At 42.3% G+C, this 20,208-nt stretch overlaps 1 protein-coding gene across 3 annotated transcripts; it reads right to left on the bottom strand.

Moving 5' to 3' along the window:
* Positions 1-5,518: 5,518 nt before the first annotated feature.
* vegfaa (vascular endothelial growth factor Aa) lies at positions 5,519-19,393 on the bottom strand. 3 transcript variants are annotated; one of them, XM_019880055.1, is made up of 7 exons: positions 18,706-19,393; positions 17,178-17,220; positions 14,646-14,842; positions 13,475-13,551; positions 13,350-13,388; positions 9,660-9,791; positions 5,519-7,778 (listed from the first exon to the last, which is right to left on the bottom strand). In XM_019880055.1, the coding sequence occupies exons 1-7, from the start codon at positions 18,769-18,771 to the stop codon at positions 7,757-7,759; spliced, it is 576 nt and encodes a 191-aa protein (XP_019735614.1). In that variant the 5' UTR covers positions 18,772-19,393; the 3' UTR covers positions 5,519-7,756. The 3 variants fall into 3 exon arrangements, with proteins under 3 accessions (XP_019735614.1, XP_019735616.1, XP_019735615.1); XM_019880057.1 differs by lacking the exon at positions 9,660-9,791 and having other exon boundaries at positions 13,346-13,388; positions 18,706-19,391; XM_019880056.1 differs by lacking the exon at positions 9,660-9,791 and having other exon boundaries at positions 18,706-19,391.
* Between the last annotated feature and the right edge of the window lie 815 nt (positions 19,394-20,208).

The following is a 20,208-nucleotide window of genomic DNA, read 5'->3' as shown; positions in this document are numbered from 1 at the left end:
CTACATCCTTGCCACAGATAGGCACCATTCAAAAAAGAGAGCCAAGGAAGAGGCATTTTACAAGCCCCAATTCCAGTGAAGTTGGGACGTTCTGTAAAATGTAAATAAACCAGAATACAATGATTTACAAATTCCTTTAACCTATATTCAATTGGAATTAACTACAAGGAAATGTATTTCATGTTGATATGGATAAACTTTGTCTTTTTGCAAATATTCATTCATTTAAAATGTAATGCCTGCAACAATAGTGCCCAAAAACCTGGGACAAGGTCGTATTTACCATTGTTACATCACCTTTCCTTTTAACAACACTGAGTAACAACACTGAGTGTGGGGGGAGAGGGGGCTTCCCCCACACACACACAAAATGGTGAGGTATTTTTAGAAGAAGCCCCCAGGCTATTCATGTGGTCCTTGCTGGCACCATGTTGGTGACACTTGCTATAAAACGTCTCAAAAGTTTACACGCTCTGTAGTACATGGTGCAATAATGGGAAGATAAAAGCACCCTTGGTGATAAATAGAACATAGTCTACAAGTGTGGCTCTCCTCATCAGGAAGCGTACGTCCTTGGCCTCTTCTGCTTCTTTGTCTGCTTTGCCTTGCCTCCTCACTCCTCTTCCCTTCTCCTCTCTGGCTGTTGACCTTGTCCAATTCCTTGTCCTTCTATTGTTAGACGGTGTACCATTGTTTGTGCTCAGGCTATGTATGTAGGTGCCAGTTGAGAGCTCATGTGATGCACCTTAAACATTTCAGAAAACGGGTTGATCATTGGTTGTGGTTATGCATCACACATTTCCCTTTGTTTGAAAGAAAGTCAAGATTCACCTCGGAAAAAGCCAAATGGATCATGTTTTTTTTTTTTTGTAATGACTTTTGCGATTAACTAATACCTAAATGTTGTGGGGGCTGAGACAGAATCCCATTCGAATCCATTTTGGTCAACATGACAAAAGCAAATGGTAATGTTAGCAGAGAATTGTACATCCGTTTGGTGGATTTTCAAAAGCATTTGCAACTTGTCCAAAGAAATGAGAAACTGTTTTTCTGCTTCCCGGTAGAGGGCGTTGACCACTCTACCACAGCCTGAGTCTTAGGAGGATCTGCTCTGAGCTGTCCCTTCTCAATGATAAACCCTAATAATTGAATGGACTCAAGAGTGGAATTTGCACTTTTCAGCTTTGATATACAATTTGTTTTCGATCGTTTACTTTAACCGTGGCAGACCAAAAACAATCAGAGCCGCGTGGGATAGCATGACAAACATATCTCCTTTGTTGTGATCTCATGAGAGTTGTAGCTAAAGAGAACTGGTAGTATATTTGACCTCCACCAGGAGACACCCATCAAGATCAGTCAATCTGTAGGACAGCCAAGAGCTTCAACCATGCACGGATCAATAAAACACTCGTTGGAGCCATAAACTTAAGTTTATGGCTCTTATGGACTCACCAAATGACACCTCTCCTGATAATTCAAGTCTACGGACATTGGAAGCATGGTGAGGAACTTGACAGGGAGGTGAAACACTTGTTGATCTCATGGATTTCTTTTGTAACTGAACTAAGTCCATTGGTGTCTGATTGCCGATGACCCATCTGAGTGGACTTACGGGGTGATCATGAAGGTCTTGACGGACAGGCAGACGCATGATGACCCAGAAGACCGCAGCAGAAGCACGAACCGGTTTGGTGACGTTGCATACTCTCCTCAGGACTAAGATTTCCCCCACCGAGCTACATGGGTTCGTCGAGGGGTTTAACGGGTTCCTCCGACGGTCGATGTTGATGGTCTTATCTGCCGTGCAGGGCTGTTCACAACCGTGTTCATGACATCGTTCCCTCAAGTGATTGTCTAAGTGGATAGCCAGTGCAATGAGTTCCTCCAAGACTGCGCTTTACTACAAAGTGCAATCATGAAATCCGCTCTCAGCGGCCAAAATGCGGAAAACAGTAGAATAATCGGCAACAGATTGCTGACACTGAAAGCAGCCTCTCGGATGCTATAGCCCCAAGGTGTGTTGCTGTGGTGAATTTTGGGGTGTGGGTGGGGGGACTGTGTGGTGACCCACAAGAAATAGACATTGACCAATGAATGACCTGTATCTTTTAGGGAGTGGGGAAGAGTTTAGTTTTGTATGGAGAGTAAAAGAGAAATGACTTGCCTTCGTCTCGTCATCTCGCCAGTTACTGCATCTCCACACTATTACTGTTTTCAGAAGATTAACATTTTTACCGTTGACACGTGTCCAGGTAGTTGCGGCTATCATCTGTCAAATGTGACAAGTTGGGAACAATTAGTTTCGCCTCCAATTGCCTCATATTATTATTATTAACCCAGAATAAAAAAAAATTCCATTCTCATTGTTACGTCATGAAATGTTAACCAACAATCGACATTGGCATGCCACAACTCCACCGTCACAAATGCTTTTGTAGTCGTGGCGCTAGACCAGGGATGTTCAAACGATACCATTTGCAGGCAATGGTTTGTATTTAGCGGCCAGTGGATTTGCCTGCATTATACAATCTACAGGTACTTTCTACATTGGTTGGCGAGGACTGAAGAGAGTAGAAGAAAAGTGTTATCATCTCCCACTTTCTTGGTTTACACCAATCACCAGGCTTGAGGAATAATGGAATACAAAAAATGTAACAGTATCCCGTTACAGACTAGTTCCAGAATATAACACCTAATCAGATGACAGCACGCCTGCGACCCCCGTGAGGATAGGCGGATCAGATAATGGATGGATGGATGGAATGGTGAACAATAGTCTTTGCGGCCATTTCCACTTCGTGACATGAAAACACATCTTTTCAATTAGGTCTACCCTTGAAATGCATCAACTTCAAAAACAGTTGTTCCCAAAAAACTGGCAGAATGCCAATGCAACACAAGACCGTTTAAATCGAGTCCAAGGCTGTCCATAATTGATGATACATTGCCATTAAAAAATAGGTGATGATCGTTACCCCATCGCTTCCACAAGGTGGCATTCATTATCTACGACTGTAACTTAATGTATACTTAAAGCCAGACGACTTGAATGGCTTATTACCACTGGGATTTCCGGACCTATCTTCATTTATTCAGAGCACACTGCAGGAAGTTTGATTGAAAGCATGTATCACTTTAAGCTGGTTTTGAACAAGTCTATTTTTTGGCTCTGGACTACACTTTCTGAGAACCACCAAATGGATAATTATATATATATTAATACGGTGATACGGTGATCTACTGGTTAGCACGTCCGCCTCACAATGCAGAGGTGCAGGGTTCGAGTTCGGGCCTTGGACCTCCTGTGTGGAGTTTGCATGTTCTCACCGTGGCTGTGTGGGTTTTGCAGCACACCCGCGACCCTCGTGAGGAAGAGCAGCTCAGATAATGGATGGATGGATATAAAAGTGTGTGTGTGTGTGGGGGGGGGGGTGCGCGTTTAGGAGGTTTATGTTTTTTTGAAGGTTATTTTATGTATTTTGTTTTTGAATTTATGTCCCCCGACTACCACCTCCCCCCCAAAAATATTTCAATGCATTTCAATGGATTTGCTATTCACGGGCCAGCCCAGTCCCTATTCCTCACGAGTGTGGATTCACTGTATAGTTTTAAGTTGTAATATCAGCATCATTTTAATATTTTCTTTTCACACATAAAAAAATATGTCGATGAATATGAAGTCGACGTTGTGTATGAAATGCAGATGTAAATATCTAGAAATAAAATTAGAAATGCTGATCTCTTGTCTCATATTCATCTATTTTCAACCCAAATATTGTCATACGACAAAACTGAAAGAATTATCTTCACCTTTCCAACACTTTTGGAGGGGACAGTATTTCTTCATTATTCATGATTTACAAGTGAGAACAAACAACGGACACAACCAGACTGAGGCTGACAGGGAGTCGAAGTCTACGAGAAGTGTGAACGCATGTATGTGTGTGTGCGCGCGCGCGTGTGTGTGTGTGTGTGTGTGTGTGTGTGTGTGCGTGTGCATGTGTGTGCGCACGTGTTCATGATTACAAGGTGAAAGAGATTAAGAATGCATTTTCCACTCCCTCCCGTCAGTGTGGTTGAACCAGCTTGTAATTTCCTGGAGTAATAGTTTGAGCGGAAAGTCAGTCACTGGGAAACTCCTGCTGCTGTTGCGGTTTGCAGGTTGGTATTTGGTTTTTGTGTGTGTATTTTTTTTCTTTTCAATTCTTACTCAATCATTTTAAGATTATTGGAATGGTGACAAAAACAAGCCCTTATATTCAATTCTGCCTTTATTTGTGTCTTGTTGGTTGCTTAATTTATCACTCATCCATTTTCTCGCCAGCTCATCTTAATCGGGGTCATGGATGAGCTGGAGCCTTTCCCAGTTATCTTTCGGGGGAGAGGTCGGGCACATCCTGAACTGGTCACCGAACGATCACACAGCACTTTTATAGACAACCAGTGACATCTATGGACTATTTGTCTTCAATAAATCTAAACTAATAACTGAAATTGTTGTCCGTTGTTCCTTGAAAAACGGCTCGAGCTCAGGTAGATAAGATGGAGAGTCTTTGTGAAGAGCTGTTTTCAGATCTTTCCACAGATTCTCAATTGGATTCAGGTCTACACATTGAGTGATCATTCTAACTCATAAATGTGTTTAGTTTTGAACCATTCCATTCCAGATTTTGCTTTATGCTTCAGATCAGTGTCATGTTGGAAGGAAAACCTCCGTCCCAGTCTCAGGTCTGTTACTGACTCCAAAAGGTATTCTTTGAAAATGGCTCCATCCATCTTCCCATCAACTCAGAGTATCTTCCCATTCCCTGCGGAAGAATTCGCAGCCTCGGACCATGATGATGCAAGAGTGCTCATGGGCCTCTTGGCTGCATCTCTGTTCACTGCTCTCCTTGTTTGGGCTGAAAGTTTAACGGGACAGTTTGCAGTGGTCTCATCCACTCACCTTTTCAGTATGACTGATCGAACAGTGCTCCACCAGATCTTTAAAGCTTGTGAGATCTTTTCATATCCCAATCCTGCTTCCCCACAACTTCATACTGCTGTTTGTGCCCCAAATATTCTTTGAACAGACAACTCAGACCATCACAGAGCAGGTGCATTTATATTGAGACTAGATTACACAGAGGTGGACTCAATTTATCATCATCAGTAACTTCCGCAGTGAGTTGGCAACACTGACCGTAAAGGCGCCAAAGAAAGAAATGTATTCACATGCATTCATTTCCTTGTACTCATAGTTGGAATACTTCTTCCAATTATCTTTGGGTGACGTTCTAAAAGGCCTATTATTGATGCTAAAAGAGAACACTTAATAATGGTTGCAAAATAAGGAAATAAGGCCCATTAAAATTGTTATGTCACATTCCGTCAAAGGGTACAAAACTGACTGACTGAGAGTGCTTCACGGTGCAGGTGAGGCATGATCCAAAAAACAATATGAAAGCAACGCCCGGGAAAGAACAATCTAAAGTCTCAAGGCAGCGATGAAAAAAAAAAAAAAAGAAACAATGTCTTTTAAAAATAAATATGTTTAATAGTTACACTAGAAACAACAAAAACTGTATTAATATTGTCAAAGAATTTACAGCACAAATAAATATATTAATGTGAAAATATACAAAAAAATTGTGGCTGTAAAAACTTATTTAAATACAAAAAAGAATGTTCTCATCAACCGAGGACTTGAGAGGCATTGCCTCTGACCCAGCTGATAGGAGTGAACTCAGTCTCAGGACTTTAGTTTGAGGGTGGCAATATCAGGATTTACTGCTGGCTCACATGGCTGATAAACAGTCTTGCAACTGGCAGAAAAAGGCTCGTTGTGTAATGTGTGTAGTTAGGAAACATTTGCCGCTATGTTTGGAGTGCTGTACATGTCATGTATGTCACGTCTCATCTATTGACTGAACTTTTTACATACGATACTGATTTGAATTCGGAAAGTGAGTTGACCTCTTATGGTAACAATTCAAATGCAAAGTTTGCATTTCCTCGTGACGGGGTGTCCTCCTGGTTCAACAAAATACTTGAGTGACACTTGTGCTTGTCAGAAAAGCCAGTGAAAGTACCGTGCCAGTTCACCACCTTCAGACTAGAGCCCGACAGACGAGAATCTTCACACAATTAGGTCCAAGCTGAGCAGCAGCAGCAACTAGACTCCTTCAGTCCTGCATATGACGTGTCTCCGGGCAAGCAAGTGCAAAACCACATGTCCATTGCCCGAGTCCCGAGTCCAAAATGAAAAGCACCTGTGCTGGTGCATCATCCGCGCATACTTGTGACTGGGGTTTCCATCGGTCAAATGCCCCATTATGCCCCTAAACCACACACACACACACACGCACACACACACACGCACCCCCCCCCCCTCCACCCCACCCCACAACCTTCACACCCCCATTCGGCTGGTGAGTAACATAGCTTCAGTTTAAAAATCAGGAATGTCAAAGCTTTGTTTTCAGTCCTTTCCCACCCCACAAAAATCCACAGTCAAACATGTTCGATCTCAAGGCAGATTGAAAGGGAGAAAAAAACTCAAATCACTGTAACAATTCATATAAATATTATAATACAGAATACTGAACACATTCTATAAATTAAATGAAATTTGAAAAAGGGATATCCAGTAAGTATATACAGACCGTTCCCAATAAATTGCTCTGCTGTGGAGGCATGACTATTTCTTTGGAGCGCAGACAAAGTCATTGAATACAACAACAGCAAGGTTCAGGGGGGTCCTAGACTGACCTATTCTCAGCTCATCTAGTCACTACCCTTTGTCATATATACCTACATTAATATCCCTTTAGCATGGTCTCAAAACATCTTGTGAAATTAACACAATGTCTAAATAAAAATACAAATAATATACTGTGCATGTCAATAAAAATATCTTTTCCAACCCCAAAAAGTTGTGTGATGGAGGCAGGACCAGACAGGTAGTGGTTTGACACCTTCACACCCTGACAAAACGTTTTACTTTCCAAACCAGCATCATAGGTCGTTTTCGCCGAGATTCCGATGAAACTTTCTTGGCGAACCTCTCTTTGGGTTCATGCCATCGTCACTGAACTTCAATTTGGGAAGAAGGTCACATTATTCGTCACCACAGCACGTAACCTGTGTCAGCAGTTGTGTCAAATTCTGTCATTATATTCTCACATTAACTGCTGTCGCGTCCTACAGTACAGACAAAACGTCTCATCATGTCACAGAGAAGAACACGTTGGGAAACCTGCCATACAGTTCAAGTGCCGCAGGTATCCCCATCAGAATTTGGTGATCCAGCCGCTCCCATTCGGGCCCTTCAGGCAAGATCGGCTTTTGTTGGATGACATTGTGGTCACCGAATTTTCCAGAATGCGAGACGTATATCGGGTTCATGTCCACAGCAGACCAGCATCCAGTGAAGTCTTACATAAAATAAAGTAAAATGTCTTTTCCCCAATTTTACCCGGGAGCTCTGTCACATTTTCCCATTCACACGCCGACAGCGCATTCGTTTTAAATAGTAGCAGCAATACACACTGTTGATGTACTGTACTGAGAGTGTATGCACACATATATACATATATATATATATATATATATATAGCGCGTTAGATGGAAAACTGACGGTGGCAAGATCAGAATGGAGAAGGTCCTGTCTTGCATTGTCCTTGAGTGTCCTTGCAGGGAATGCATCCTCAGATTTCAAAGTGCTGTGCGAAAAAGAATTCCTTCATAACAGTGTAGTCTGCACCTCCTGGTCTCATCTCCTCAGTTTGTCACATCTGCCGAAGAAGAAACAGAAATCTGGTTCAGTGCTCGGAGACCGATTTGTCTCAGAGTAGAGTATGTTACATGATCTGACAAATGCAAAGTGCATGCAAATATGTAACATTTTGAGACAAGGGCAAAGACAGAAAGGAAAGATGGAGTGTGTGTGGCAGGAAGGGGGGATCAGCATGGAGCCTGTATGGCTTTCTACCTTTTAGTTAAAACCTTCATAGCAAATGATCATGTTAATTTCAATGTGACTAAAACGGGTTTGCAGCTGAGGCTTAAAAAGAGAACTATAAATCGGAGGGATCTGAACGTCCGCCACCACCACATCTCCTGAACGCAAAGCAGCCTGTGAGAATCATGTCATGGTGACGTGTGTGGTTCTCTAAAACCAGATCAGTGTGGGGGGCCCAGTATGGGGGGCCAGTGGGCTCTGAGGTCATATAAGTGACTGGGTCACAGGAGGTCACGTAGCCTTGTTAACTACAGGTTGCAGCCCGACCACCTCTCTTTTTGGGTGTGTGCTTCACGGACGGCAGAGGGATGACACGACTTTAACTCAACTGCATTATGTTTTGAATTCATCGATGGAACATGAGCATAAAGAAGCAAGCAGCATGGCTATCAATGCATTCAGCAAATAATCTTCAAAATGGATAACCATGAATCCTTTTAATATGCTAGAAGCATACAGTATATGCAGTCTACTTTAACATTTGTCCACCAAAAAGGAAAGCAAGAAAGAGATCATCTCGATTGTGACGAACTACATTTAGCGCTGTTTACACTTGCCTGCTTTTCACGATGAATTGCGAATATCAATGTAACTTTGGTTTCCTGTTTATATGACAACATGGTTGTGTAGGGTCAAAATGCTAACTTCTTAAAAATGGGTCTCTCACTGGCAGATTTTTAAAACATGCACCTTCATCAGTGGTTCTACAAACGGCTGGTGTGCATGAGCCTGCTTCATTCAGGTCTGCATTTGCTCTTCTAGAAAAAATGCTTTTGGTATGACTTCTCTGGAGAACTGGACACCATTTACTGTGACCAGAGGAGACACACTGTGCTCATAACTCAAATTTTCAAATCGAGCCCGGGCCTGGCTGAAAAGAGCCAAAATCTGCAAGTGCCGGGGATAGGTTTCCCCATGCCAAACTGTGAATATGTGCTGGTCCACTGTTTACTTTTGGATGACACCAGGAGAATAAGCTCTTGGTGGACATGCACATGGCAAGTGTTGTCAACATTTTTTTCCATGCATAAAACTTGAAACATAAATGCATGCAAACGTGAATATACACTTTGTGGCCTGATTTGATAGAACCAATCAAGCCCCTCGACAGGCTTGCTTGCTCCTCAATGCCTTGAAACCAAATAAAAAGTCATGAATGAGATTATGATGATGCATGATTCTAATTAGAAAATGGAAAACCCGTGAGGAGTCCAGTTAGTAATGTCCGATAATGTTTCCTCTTATCTGACAATAAGCTAACCCCAAACATAATCGAATTTGGGATTGTTGCAATAATAAAACAAAAGGATCGTAACAGATATTATCTTTGACGAGTGAGTCTGAACATGACTAACGGTCACGTGCACCCATTTTCAATCTAACATTGAGCTTTGAATTAAAATGACATGTCACAATCGATGACCACAACTATGACTTCCAATGCCAACTGGGGTCACGATAGCATTCGACAAGACAATGCAAGCACTGGGAAGAAGGCAACTGCAACATTCACGTGTGCATATACAACACAGCACCATAAAGCAAGGGGGCAAAGCATGCTTAAGCACAGTTGTGGGTGAAGAGATGAGAAGCCGGGAGAACCTTTTTTTTTTTTTCAAAGCACTTTGTTTAACATGTGCATGGAAAAACAAACCTGCAAGTTCTTTCGTTTAATTCAAGCTGCCTGGACTTGCAGTCTAATTGTGTGAATTTGCAGGAGCATTTACAGGTGAGAGGGTCCTGCACAAACAAGCGCTTTCTTCTCTCTGAACAAGGCGCACAGTGGCTGCAAGGGAAGCAAAAAGGAGAGACAAAAGAGATAGAGAGAGAGAGAGATCTAAGCTACAGCGCAAAGTCTGCAGAAAGGACAGATGCAGACACTCATGCAAAATCCCTCATCGCTTCTCTTCTCAAATCCCAGCCCCCCCCCCCCCCCCCTCCATCATCTCCTTTCTCAAGATGGTTGAGTGAAGAAAATGTATGCACGCACAAGATTTGTGGCTGCGATTTGACATTGCAGCGGTTCGACTAATCCGGCAACTCTGGGATCCTTTTGCCCTTTGGCCCCTTTGTTTGATCTCCTCCAGGAGAGACACAAGTTCATACATGGTCATGACGTGTCAAGCTCAGTATCCTTGCTGACTGGATTTCATTTTTTGCGTCATTGGCAATTTTGTTAAGGGGCTTCGGTGAACCCACCGAGTTTACTTTGCATGATACGCCACAAAACACGCAGAATAGCCCATATCAACAAAGCCATCATATAACCGCTACTTGTAGCAGGCATCCAACATCAATTAAGCTGGAGTAGACATCGAAGCCGTCACTGCGTCTGTTAAATTGCTCTCCCAAGATGCAAGGTCAGAATTGAGACAAAACAAGGAACTCACTTGATATATTGAGGTTGTTTGGTGGATATAGTGAGACTGTAAAGAGGAATGCTTTGTCTTACATCCAGGCATCGTGATCAATTCTGTATCGCCTTCTCAAACGACGGTCTGAAAACAGATGCCTAATGACCCATAGCATTCAACTTATCAGTAAAACCTCAAGGCTACAAAAATCCACCACGTCTTTACTTAGATTTATGTAACACTTGCCTGTGGCCTGCAAATACAGCTATCACTGGAGACACGACAGAAGATAAGATGCACCGAGAGTGTGGCAAACAGTTATCGAGGCGGGACAAAACAGACCAAAAAACGGCATACGCATTAGAGATTTGATCAAATAAATCTTCATGTTGGTACTTTTCCTTCAGTTGTCTCCATTAGCCTTGACAAACAGAGGTGAAATCAAAGGCAAATGACTTTGAAGGCGAAGCAGGCGGGTTCGTGCTGGGCGAAATCAATCAAATCGAGAAGAAACTAATCAACCAGTCGCGCGTCTGCTTTCTCATCTAGTCTGCTCATTAGCAGGGTGGAATATTGATCCAAATAACGGAGGTGAAACAGGATGTACTGTATGTCCCCGTGACGAAAGATTCATGAGGGCATCCGCTTTACGGCGTTGCCACGTCGAAATAGCTTATTACGCGCAGAGCGGGAGGTAACACACCAATATGGCAGGACGAAACTTCAATTCAGCCTCACAACAAATTGCTTTGACTTTGGTAATCAGATCTCGTCGCTCCTTGGCTTCCAGCACTTCAACTTTCAAGACGCCGTCATACAAATCAGCGGTCACACGCTGCCCTTATCTACTTCAAAAGCCTGGCCTACTTAGAGGTGGGAAGGACGGATATTTGTAAATGTCACCGTATTAATAAATGTGACTCCATGTGGAGTTGCGGGTTTAACGGTGAGCGGTGGAGTTTTATTTAAATTTAGCTTGACCTATTTCTTATTCATTGCCTTGAACTGTACAAGCCATGCCGATGAGATATCTTGAATTTGTGAAGCGTATTCGTCTGCTTTGTCGTCGTAAATTGGGAAGTCCGATGTGAATCACTTACTGTATGTGAACCTGTTCATGTGGTTGCACTGTATCTGACATACCGACTGACTGACTTAAAGTGTATTGAATTGACTCCATTTTATTTTGTCAGGTGGTTGCACAAAATAAAATTACCGGTATATGGATTCAGATACATTGTTGAAGTAGACTATACATCGACGGGAAAAAAAAAAAAAAAAATTCCTAATCCAGATGATTTTGTGTGCAGCCACTTAACAAAATAAAATTGAATCAATTCAAAACTATAAAAACATTTTTTTCCTTCAGTGTGTGTGTGTGTGTGTGTGTGTGTGTGTGTGTGTGTGTGTGTGTGTGTGTGTGTGTATCAAAACCTGAACTGAAAATGAAGTGATGATGGCGGAGCTATCAAAAGACGCAGTGGTGTGTGTCAACTGATTTAACCGACAGGGTCTCCACTCATCACTCTTTTCATCCTGTATTTGCACCGCTAAAAATATAACTAGGTTAAGTGCCCGACACCTGTTGCCACAATTAGACTGGGGAGGTAGTTGAGGGGTAGATTTGTGCAACTGGAGTCGCAGCGCAGACGGCAGCGGGTGGTCCGCAGTCTGCAAACTATGCCCCCGTCACTCCCACTGTTACAGCCACCCCATGAAACTAACACCGCCATAAAAAGAGCCAAGTGACAGCCCAGTGTACATTAGTGGAACACGGTCTTGAAAAGTGCTGCTCTCTCCCTTCAATACGTGCATATACACGAAGAATAAATTCATTGTTAGGACTCCGGCTGACAGTGTGAAATAAATTTTGGACAAAATGTGTCTTGATGCAAATGAGACAACAGAGCACCACAAGTGAAGGTCCTATTGATTGAGTCGCAACTGGTTCTGAAGTTGAACATCGTGATCAAGGAATTTGAGTTCCAGTACATTCATGCGGCCCGCCACTCTGACACAACTTTTTTCTTTGATCTGCTCAAAACTGATCAGAACAGTCGAGCAACAAGATTTATGTTTCCTAACTTCTAACACAAAAGTGCACATTTGGCCTGGATTGTGTCTGTTGGAATTTCTAAATTGCAGCACAGACATGGACACATCACTTTTTGGTAAACCAAAATATGTCCCAAATGTGCCCGCTGACCGAACTAAAGCAACAAACAATTGCAATGTTCCCCAAACTTTATTGGTTGACATGAACAAAATCTCACGGCATACCACCAAACAAGAATGTCACAAAAAGGACAAACACTGCCTGATGGTGACCTCGTCTCAATTTACTCACAAATTGACAACTTGACAGTGTGAGATACGGGTCTGTTCAATTGAACACAAGCTTGATCTGCTCGACAGAAGCCATTTATTATTCTCTTTTAGGAACGGTAATGAGTGGCTACACAGGATTAACGCGCTTCTGCCATCTAATGGAGGAGCATTGATGTCGACTGCCGGTCACTATATGTCGCTGGTATAGATAGATGAGCATAGACATCTTCATAAATTAATAAAGAATAATCGTCTGACAATTTAAGTGAAATTGAGTATTCTGCGGAACACGTGATGGTCTATCATGGCACACTCGTATGCCACTGGTTGAGAATCACTGAACTATTGAACCAAGTAAACAGGCGTTTAATGTCAATCGCGATTAACAGTTAGGTTTAAATGGAATTATTCCCATTGTTTTGTTGTATTGTGTCAAAGCCAGACGGCACAATTCATTCATCTTTGGTCAAACTATATGACACAATGGGGAAAGTATGCGTGTCTGCTTTTCTTCCAGCACAAGTGTAGGAAGCTATCCAACCAAAATCATAGCGCTTAAAAAAAAAAAATGTAACCCGTAATATCCCCCGCCCACACACACGCAAACTCTCAGAATATTTAAAAAAAAAAAAAAAAAGCATAAGAACTCACAACATACTTACTATTCTTTTTCTTTCTTTGCTCGAACTTCGGGCTTTAGTCTGAAATGAAGATTGACACATACCCAAGCGATTAGGATTTTTTTTGCTCTTGTGATGAAATTGAATGAAAATGCGGGCTGTCTCACCTGCAGTCACACTTTTTATGCTCTGTGAAGCTCAGTTGAATTTTATGTTGCGTGACCAGTGATCTGATCCGCATTACCTTCAAGGAAAACAGCACATGACAAAGAAATGGTCAGCTTAATGCGAACTTTTCCACAAGGTTGCTTACGGGGACAAGTGTGTGGACCGTATGCCCTCGCCGCTCCCTAATTGAAAGACTTGAAGACGTGTGTGTCTGTGCAATCATGTTTTCCCGTACTTCTTCAACCATCACGAATGCCAAAGCGGAGTCGTGCTAAGCGGGCAGGAGGGGCTTCGACCACACGGACATTGTTGTAAACATTACGGCGAAGTAAACAGCATATTTGAAATGCCATGTCTTGCTGCTTCACTTTCTATTCCCTGAAAAAAAGCTGGTAGCTCGGGAAAAACGTGCAGACAGTGGCCTGGCAACTTTTCACATGAAATTAGCTGTTGGATTGAAAATACATTTTCCATTCGCGGTGGTTCTCAAAGCAGTGGTACATGGGCTGCCACTTGCGCTCCACCAAAGTTTCGCTGAATTAACCGTGCGAAATATTTTGGTGGTTCTCCACTTTTTTTAACGAGGTCAAGTACATTTGTTCGGTAAGCTTCAGTTGCATTTAACTTTCAAGTCATTATGCTACATGGATTTTTCAAAACATTTATTCATTTGCAATTTGCATTTAACTTCTGTCTGCAATATTTTTGAACTGAATCCCTATTTAAGGAAGTACTTTTTTTTCTCCTTTTTCCAAATGCCATGTTAATGTCCAAACGCTTAGGGCTACTATGCTGTTATATTTTAACGTTGATGATTATGGTGGTACACCAAATGTGTTATAAGGAAAACGTTTGAGAGCATTGTATTGTATTTTACATTTCCAAGGCAAAAATCACAAGCTTTTAAACATGTCTTCCATTCCGTTCTCTAATGATGCATAGTGTTGGATTTAATTGTCATCATCATACTGCATGGAACGTTCGAGAGTTGATTAATATACAATGTGAGTCCTTAATAACCCACAGCAGAAATAAACTTGAATGTGAGATGTTTTGCTCCTGAATTAAGAAATCAATTCACACAAGTTACAACCAAACGCGCTTTTTCCATGTTTTTCATCTGTGCTATTGACCAAGCGGACAATTTAGGTTTGTCCACCCTCAACTCACTTGTAACGTAACATTGCGGGTTTCAGATGGCACGCACTCCATCGCCTCATCGTTGCAGCAGCCTCCACACCGAGTGAGGACTACACAGGAAGGCGTGTACGTGTGTTCGGTGTCCTCCGGATACTCCTGGGAGATGTCCACAAGCATTTCTCTGGGCTGACACCTACTCTTCATGATGACATCTGTCAGTTGGATAACTGAAAAAGAGGAGACATGGATTTTAAATAGCACAGCAATGAAACAATTACAGTCATCTTAATTGCCATTAGTTATCCTGTGAGATTCTCAACCTAGATATCGCCGTAGCCGTGACGGGTTAACCCCGTCAAATTTAGTTTGGGCTCAACAATTCTGCTCTGAGGGAGGAACAAGGAGCTTTAACAGGAAACACATTTTTCATGCATTATTTAGTCGGTGTAAGACGTCAGTTGAAAGTTCAAATGTACACCAAACTAGACCAAAAAAAGTGAGCGGCCGGAGTTTTAACATGTACGGATGAATTCAGTGGCTTGTGTTAAATTTAGGGATGCACTGACATCACTTTTTTTCAGAACGAGTACTTATATTTCAGTCTTCGCCAGTATCAAGTAACGATACTTGATAATGCATTACGTGATGAAATTGTGATAAGAATGTGTTTTATTTGAATTATTATTCAGTTATTCAATACTTTTCAAATACGATGAATTAATCAACATGACATTGTTTCACATAAATAAATATGCTTATTAATGTATAGGACTTTGTTACAGCTGTGGTTGTTGTGGAAAGTGTGCCATGAATAAAGTTGAGTTGATCTGAGTTATATGGCGTCTCGGTTTGAAGGGGCACAATTTGAAATCAGTACCATAGAAAAGAGGCGAAGGACGTAGCATCTGGTGGATAAACATCGGAAGCCGTGTTACATCTTTGTGTTACAACTACACAGTAAGTAAAAAGGAATACAAGACCGCTTCTTGAGAATACTTGAAGTCATCAACTCAAACCATGAAAGGAAAACTGCAGTGTTATTTATTAGACCACACACTAAAGACTTCTCTTTACCGGTACTCAACATGCCATGCCGCAGCCCAGTCTGCCACCCGGGCTGCTGGCGGCTACGTGACTGGAGTGCTGCTGGCTTGGCTGGAGCCAAGCAGCACGTTGCGGAGCAAAACTCTATGTGCTCGCCTGATCCCACCTGCCTCTGTTGCCACTCGAGTGGGGTTAATCATCCATTTTGCAGAGCATATAACTTAGTTATCTAAAAGTGTTGTCATCCGTGTCCTTAAAAGTATCTCCGCACGGCTGACATGGAAAGCATACGCCAAGCTGGTCATGTCGTATCGGTGTGTAGTAGCGAAGCATTTTTAGGAGTACCGAGTACTAATTACCGGAATTGGTATCGGTGCATCCCTAGTTAAATCACTACTCAGTTAATATAACAAAGGTCGGCTCAGTCGTGCCTCCCTGTTTTTCCACCCCTTGTGCAGCCAAGAATAATCCACTCAGGAGTCCATCAGACTGAGCCATCAGTGACCCTTTCTAACTTCTGACCCTGGTTAGTCAGAGCAGCCCTAACTCGGGCACTGTGGCGCCAGGGGTCATCGCTGACATGTGACCCTATAAGCCCAACGCTGTGTTAGATGAGTATTTGGAATAATGCCAGTGACTTAAATGTGAGTCAATTGATGTTAATGATGCCTACAGATCCCTTGAATCCTAATTGAAGAATTCACTAGAATTGATTGACTGCACCAGTTACCAATTCAAAAGGCTGACCTCAATGCCCCACCAACGACGACTCATTGCACGTTCTCCAGCCATATAATGAATGATTCAAGCACCAAAGACAAACTGCTAAAACTCAGTGGTTGCTCTTGTCAATCTGACAGGTGGTCTGATAGCGTTCGAAGAGGCAGAGGAAGTCTGCCACCTGTGTGCTCTTGAACTTCACAATCTGACACTATCACCCCAATAACAATCACATGACCCTGTGCCTTTGCTCAGAGATGATGTCTGCTGCAGCCAATCGCGTGTCTACATCCATCACCGTTCAAAGGGTCCAACCTTGGCCTAAGCACAACAGTGTCACTGTCAAACAAACACACATATGACACTAAACCAAGGCTGACTGCAGATGTATTGACTGGGCGGCTGCTGCAACAGAGTCACTCAAATGAAGCCACACAAACTTCCTCCCAATGTGAATTATTATAGATATCCCGGCAGTGTAATCTGCACCTCTTTTATAGGGACTCCAAAGTCCCAAGTCAGACCTTTAGCCAGCCTGGGAACTGTGACAAATGTTTCCTTAAGACAGAAATGCGGAATACTGTCTTTAAAAACAAAGCTTTACACACACACACACACACACACACACACACACACGCACGCACACACACACACACACACACTTTATTCTATATACTGTACATATCATGGAAGATACAAATGTTTATTATACGTCCACTAGGTGGCCCTATATCCATCTGGCCTTGTAGATGAAAGAACTGACTTTTTTTTTTTTAATCCAAGAAATGGAACACTCACCTTCATTTTTACTCTTATCCACTCCCTTGTGAATGCTGGCAGTCTGCAAGAGATGCACAAGAGCCCGTGTGTGTCATTTTCTTGAAATCAATGCAGCACATAGATATATGATCGAATCAATACATTAAACGTAAGCAGCACATTTTATGAAGACACACACACACACACAACAATTTTGAGAGTTGCCCTAGATGCGGTTTTAATTCATGTAAACGTATAACAACACAGATTCGTATTCAAATACGTCACGTTGTCAAACTGTAAAAGGCGTACCGAGAAGCCATTATTGTATTGTATATTGTATGTATGTTTGCTCACGTGGGCAAAGAGTCTGTGCCCAAACTGTAAAAGGCGTACCGAGAAGCCATTATTGTCTATTGTATGGATGTTTGCTCACGTGGGCAAAGAGTCTGTGCTTTTTTTTATGGTGAGAGAAAGGTGACGTGACGACATGCTGCATCATCCGTTTACTTAATGTGGCTGCTGCAATTGATCGAAGGTATTGCGTGAGAAATTTTGTATGGGGAAACGTGGTGTGAAGGAGGTGGGCATCCTGCAGGGAGGCCGGCTAGGTGAAACCGAATCTCAGTTTCCACATATTCCGAATCACCGTGAGGGAAAAATAGAACGGGACTGAACTCGTGGGCATAATAGCTGAGAGGACTGGATCAAATAATACACTGCGCGCGTAATGTATAATTCGCTCGGCGCTCGACGGAACTCTCGCGAGCGCTCATCAGTCAAGCGGCTAGAATGACAGCTTGTGCGTAGTCTCCTTTTTGAGTTGATGATTGAGGTTCCTAATATGAATTGTATGCGAAGGTCTTGATCGGTATCGAAACAAACGTGCCGTGTTGCATTTTTAATTTATAATTTTTCCCCTCGTGCTTTTAATTCATTCCAGCCGTTATGGGTCTTGCCTCATAGCAAGGTGGTCTCTGGTTCGATTCCAGTGTCGGCCACTTTTGACACCTGACTTCGGGGCGGGGGGAGCGGTTTTCTCCCCTTTGTATATTCTCCCTAGTCTGCGGGAGCTGGCAGGCGGTGCTCCGGTTTCCACCCACAATTAAACAAACACGTAGGCAGTTGACTGACCAAGGCGACGCGGTTGCTGCTGCACCTGGGATGGGTTTAATACAGAGAACAATTTTCTTTGTACTTTTGCAAGTACGTGACAAATAAATACGATTATTACGGACATATTTCATCGCTCGGTTCACTGTGTCGAACGTAAATTGATGTCATGCCACAATGGAAGTAGCCTACTCGCCGGTGACGGGGCACACGCTCTTTTGCCACAGTGATGACGTTATAAATGACATTACAGTTGCCATTGAAGCAAATGTTTTCCGGAATTACAGATGTAATTACGTTTTCATCGGCAAACTGGAAACACCTACACCAAACAATTTGAAATAATTGACTTCCTTGAGACTTCTCGCAACATATGCCAAGTAGGATACCATGCAATTAGTTATCAAGTTATTAATCAGTTATAGTTAGAGGAACTCCGCTGAGTAAAACTTACCTTTACAGTGGATAGGTGAAGAACCGCTGCCAGGAGAATTTGTACCAAACTAAAAACAATGTTCATGATTGTAACTCCACAAAAGTCTAAAAAGCCCAGGCGTCGGTTAAAATGCGAATAAAACAATGTTTTTTTTTTTCAAAAAAAAAAAAGAATGAGCAAACAGTCAAAAAAAAAAATTATTTAAAAAACGCGGCAAATTTTTGCTATAGTGAAAGCGAATCCATATCTTCCGGGCGCATGTGGCACGGTGTTGTCTCCTCGCAGGCAATGTTACCATCCAACAGGCATTGCTCATCCACAGACAAAGACGCTGTGTTGGGGTCTAAAATCCACAGGGGAACAGATCGATCCTCCACATACGTTCAACTCTTGATAAAGGAAGCGGATCAGCTCAGCAACTTTGAGCGCCGGTTGTTTTACGCTCCCGCAACAGCATGAAGGAGCGTGGCAGAATAAGAACAGCGTTTGTCGGTATAAAGTGATCCAATTTCCCCCCCTTTCTTCACGCCTTTTGTCGTCCCTTATTCAACCACAGTCTCGGTCTTCTCTTGTTGTCTGTGGTTGTTTCGATAGTGAACACAGACGTCGGCTTGTCACCGGCTCAACTCAGCTGTACCAGGTTGTCTAGCGCACTATGTGCTCTAGGTGATAGGCGTCGGGGTTCACAGTTTATTTTTAAAGGTGCAGGAGCATCAGCGAGCCTAAGGCTCGGGTTGGAGGCGGGGCAACAAAGAACAGCCAATAGAAGCGTCTAAACCCAGAGCTGTTCGTCATTGAGGAAATCATTATCGTAGCCAGAATGGGTTTTCTAAGTGGACGCAATTAAGGATATCCTGGCCAAATGGGTTTACATTAAAAAAAAAAAAGACGATGAAAGTAAGGATTTGTCTTTAAAAGGTAGAAAATAATGACAATACCAAAGTCAGTCTCTTACCATATATGTTTTACTCTATTGCTACTTCTGTGTGTCATTACTTGCTTATAACTACCACTTTTAACTCAACATTTGGTCATCTTATGAATGGATTTTGGATTGAATTTATACTTTCAAACATGTCAAACTATTAAAATGCCATCCCTTTCTTTTCTGCAAACATTTATTTCACTTTAAAAATGCAAAATAATGTACCATCTAAGCACATTTCACGTTTTTAAATTTCATGGATCCCTCATGACAGGGAATCTGTGTTCATGCAAGCTTTTTAGACAAAACACAATCTACGGGAAAGACTGTGATGTTGTCACCAAACCTAGAAAATGTCTCAACACAGACATTGCTTGTCTGCAATTTAGTTTTTTTACTGTATATGTTTCATTGAACCTTTTTTTTTTTTTTTTTGGCAAGGTGACCTTTCATTTTAAGAATGAATCAACAAACATTTTTCGGACTTGTTTCGATTCAAAATAGTGCATCCATTTTGGCACACAGATGGTTCAGTGCGCCACTAAAACTACTTCACATAGTTTCCATGGTTCCTGGCCCACTTGTCTTGCTTTTTC

Source organism: Hippocampus comes, unplaced genomic scaffold (assembly GCF_001891065.2).
Source record: "Hippocampus comes isolate QL1 unplaced genomic scaffold, H_comes_QL1_v1.1 scaffold135, whole genome shotgun sequence".
Classification (NCBI taxonomy): Eukaryota; Metazoa; Chordata; class Actinopteri; order Syngnathiformes; family Syngnathidae; genus Hippocampus; species Hippocampus comes.
The sequence above is the reverse complement of the archived record's forward strand: the minus strand, read 5'-3'. Positions and strand labels throughout refer to the sequence as shown.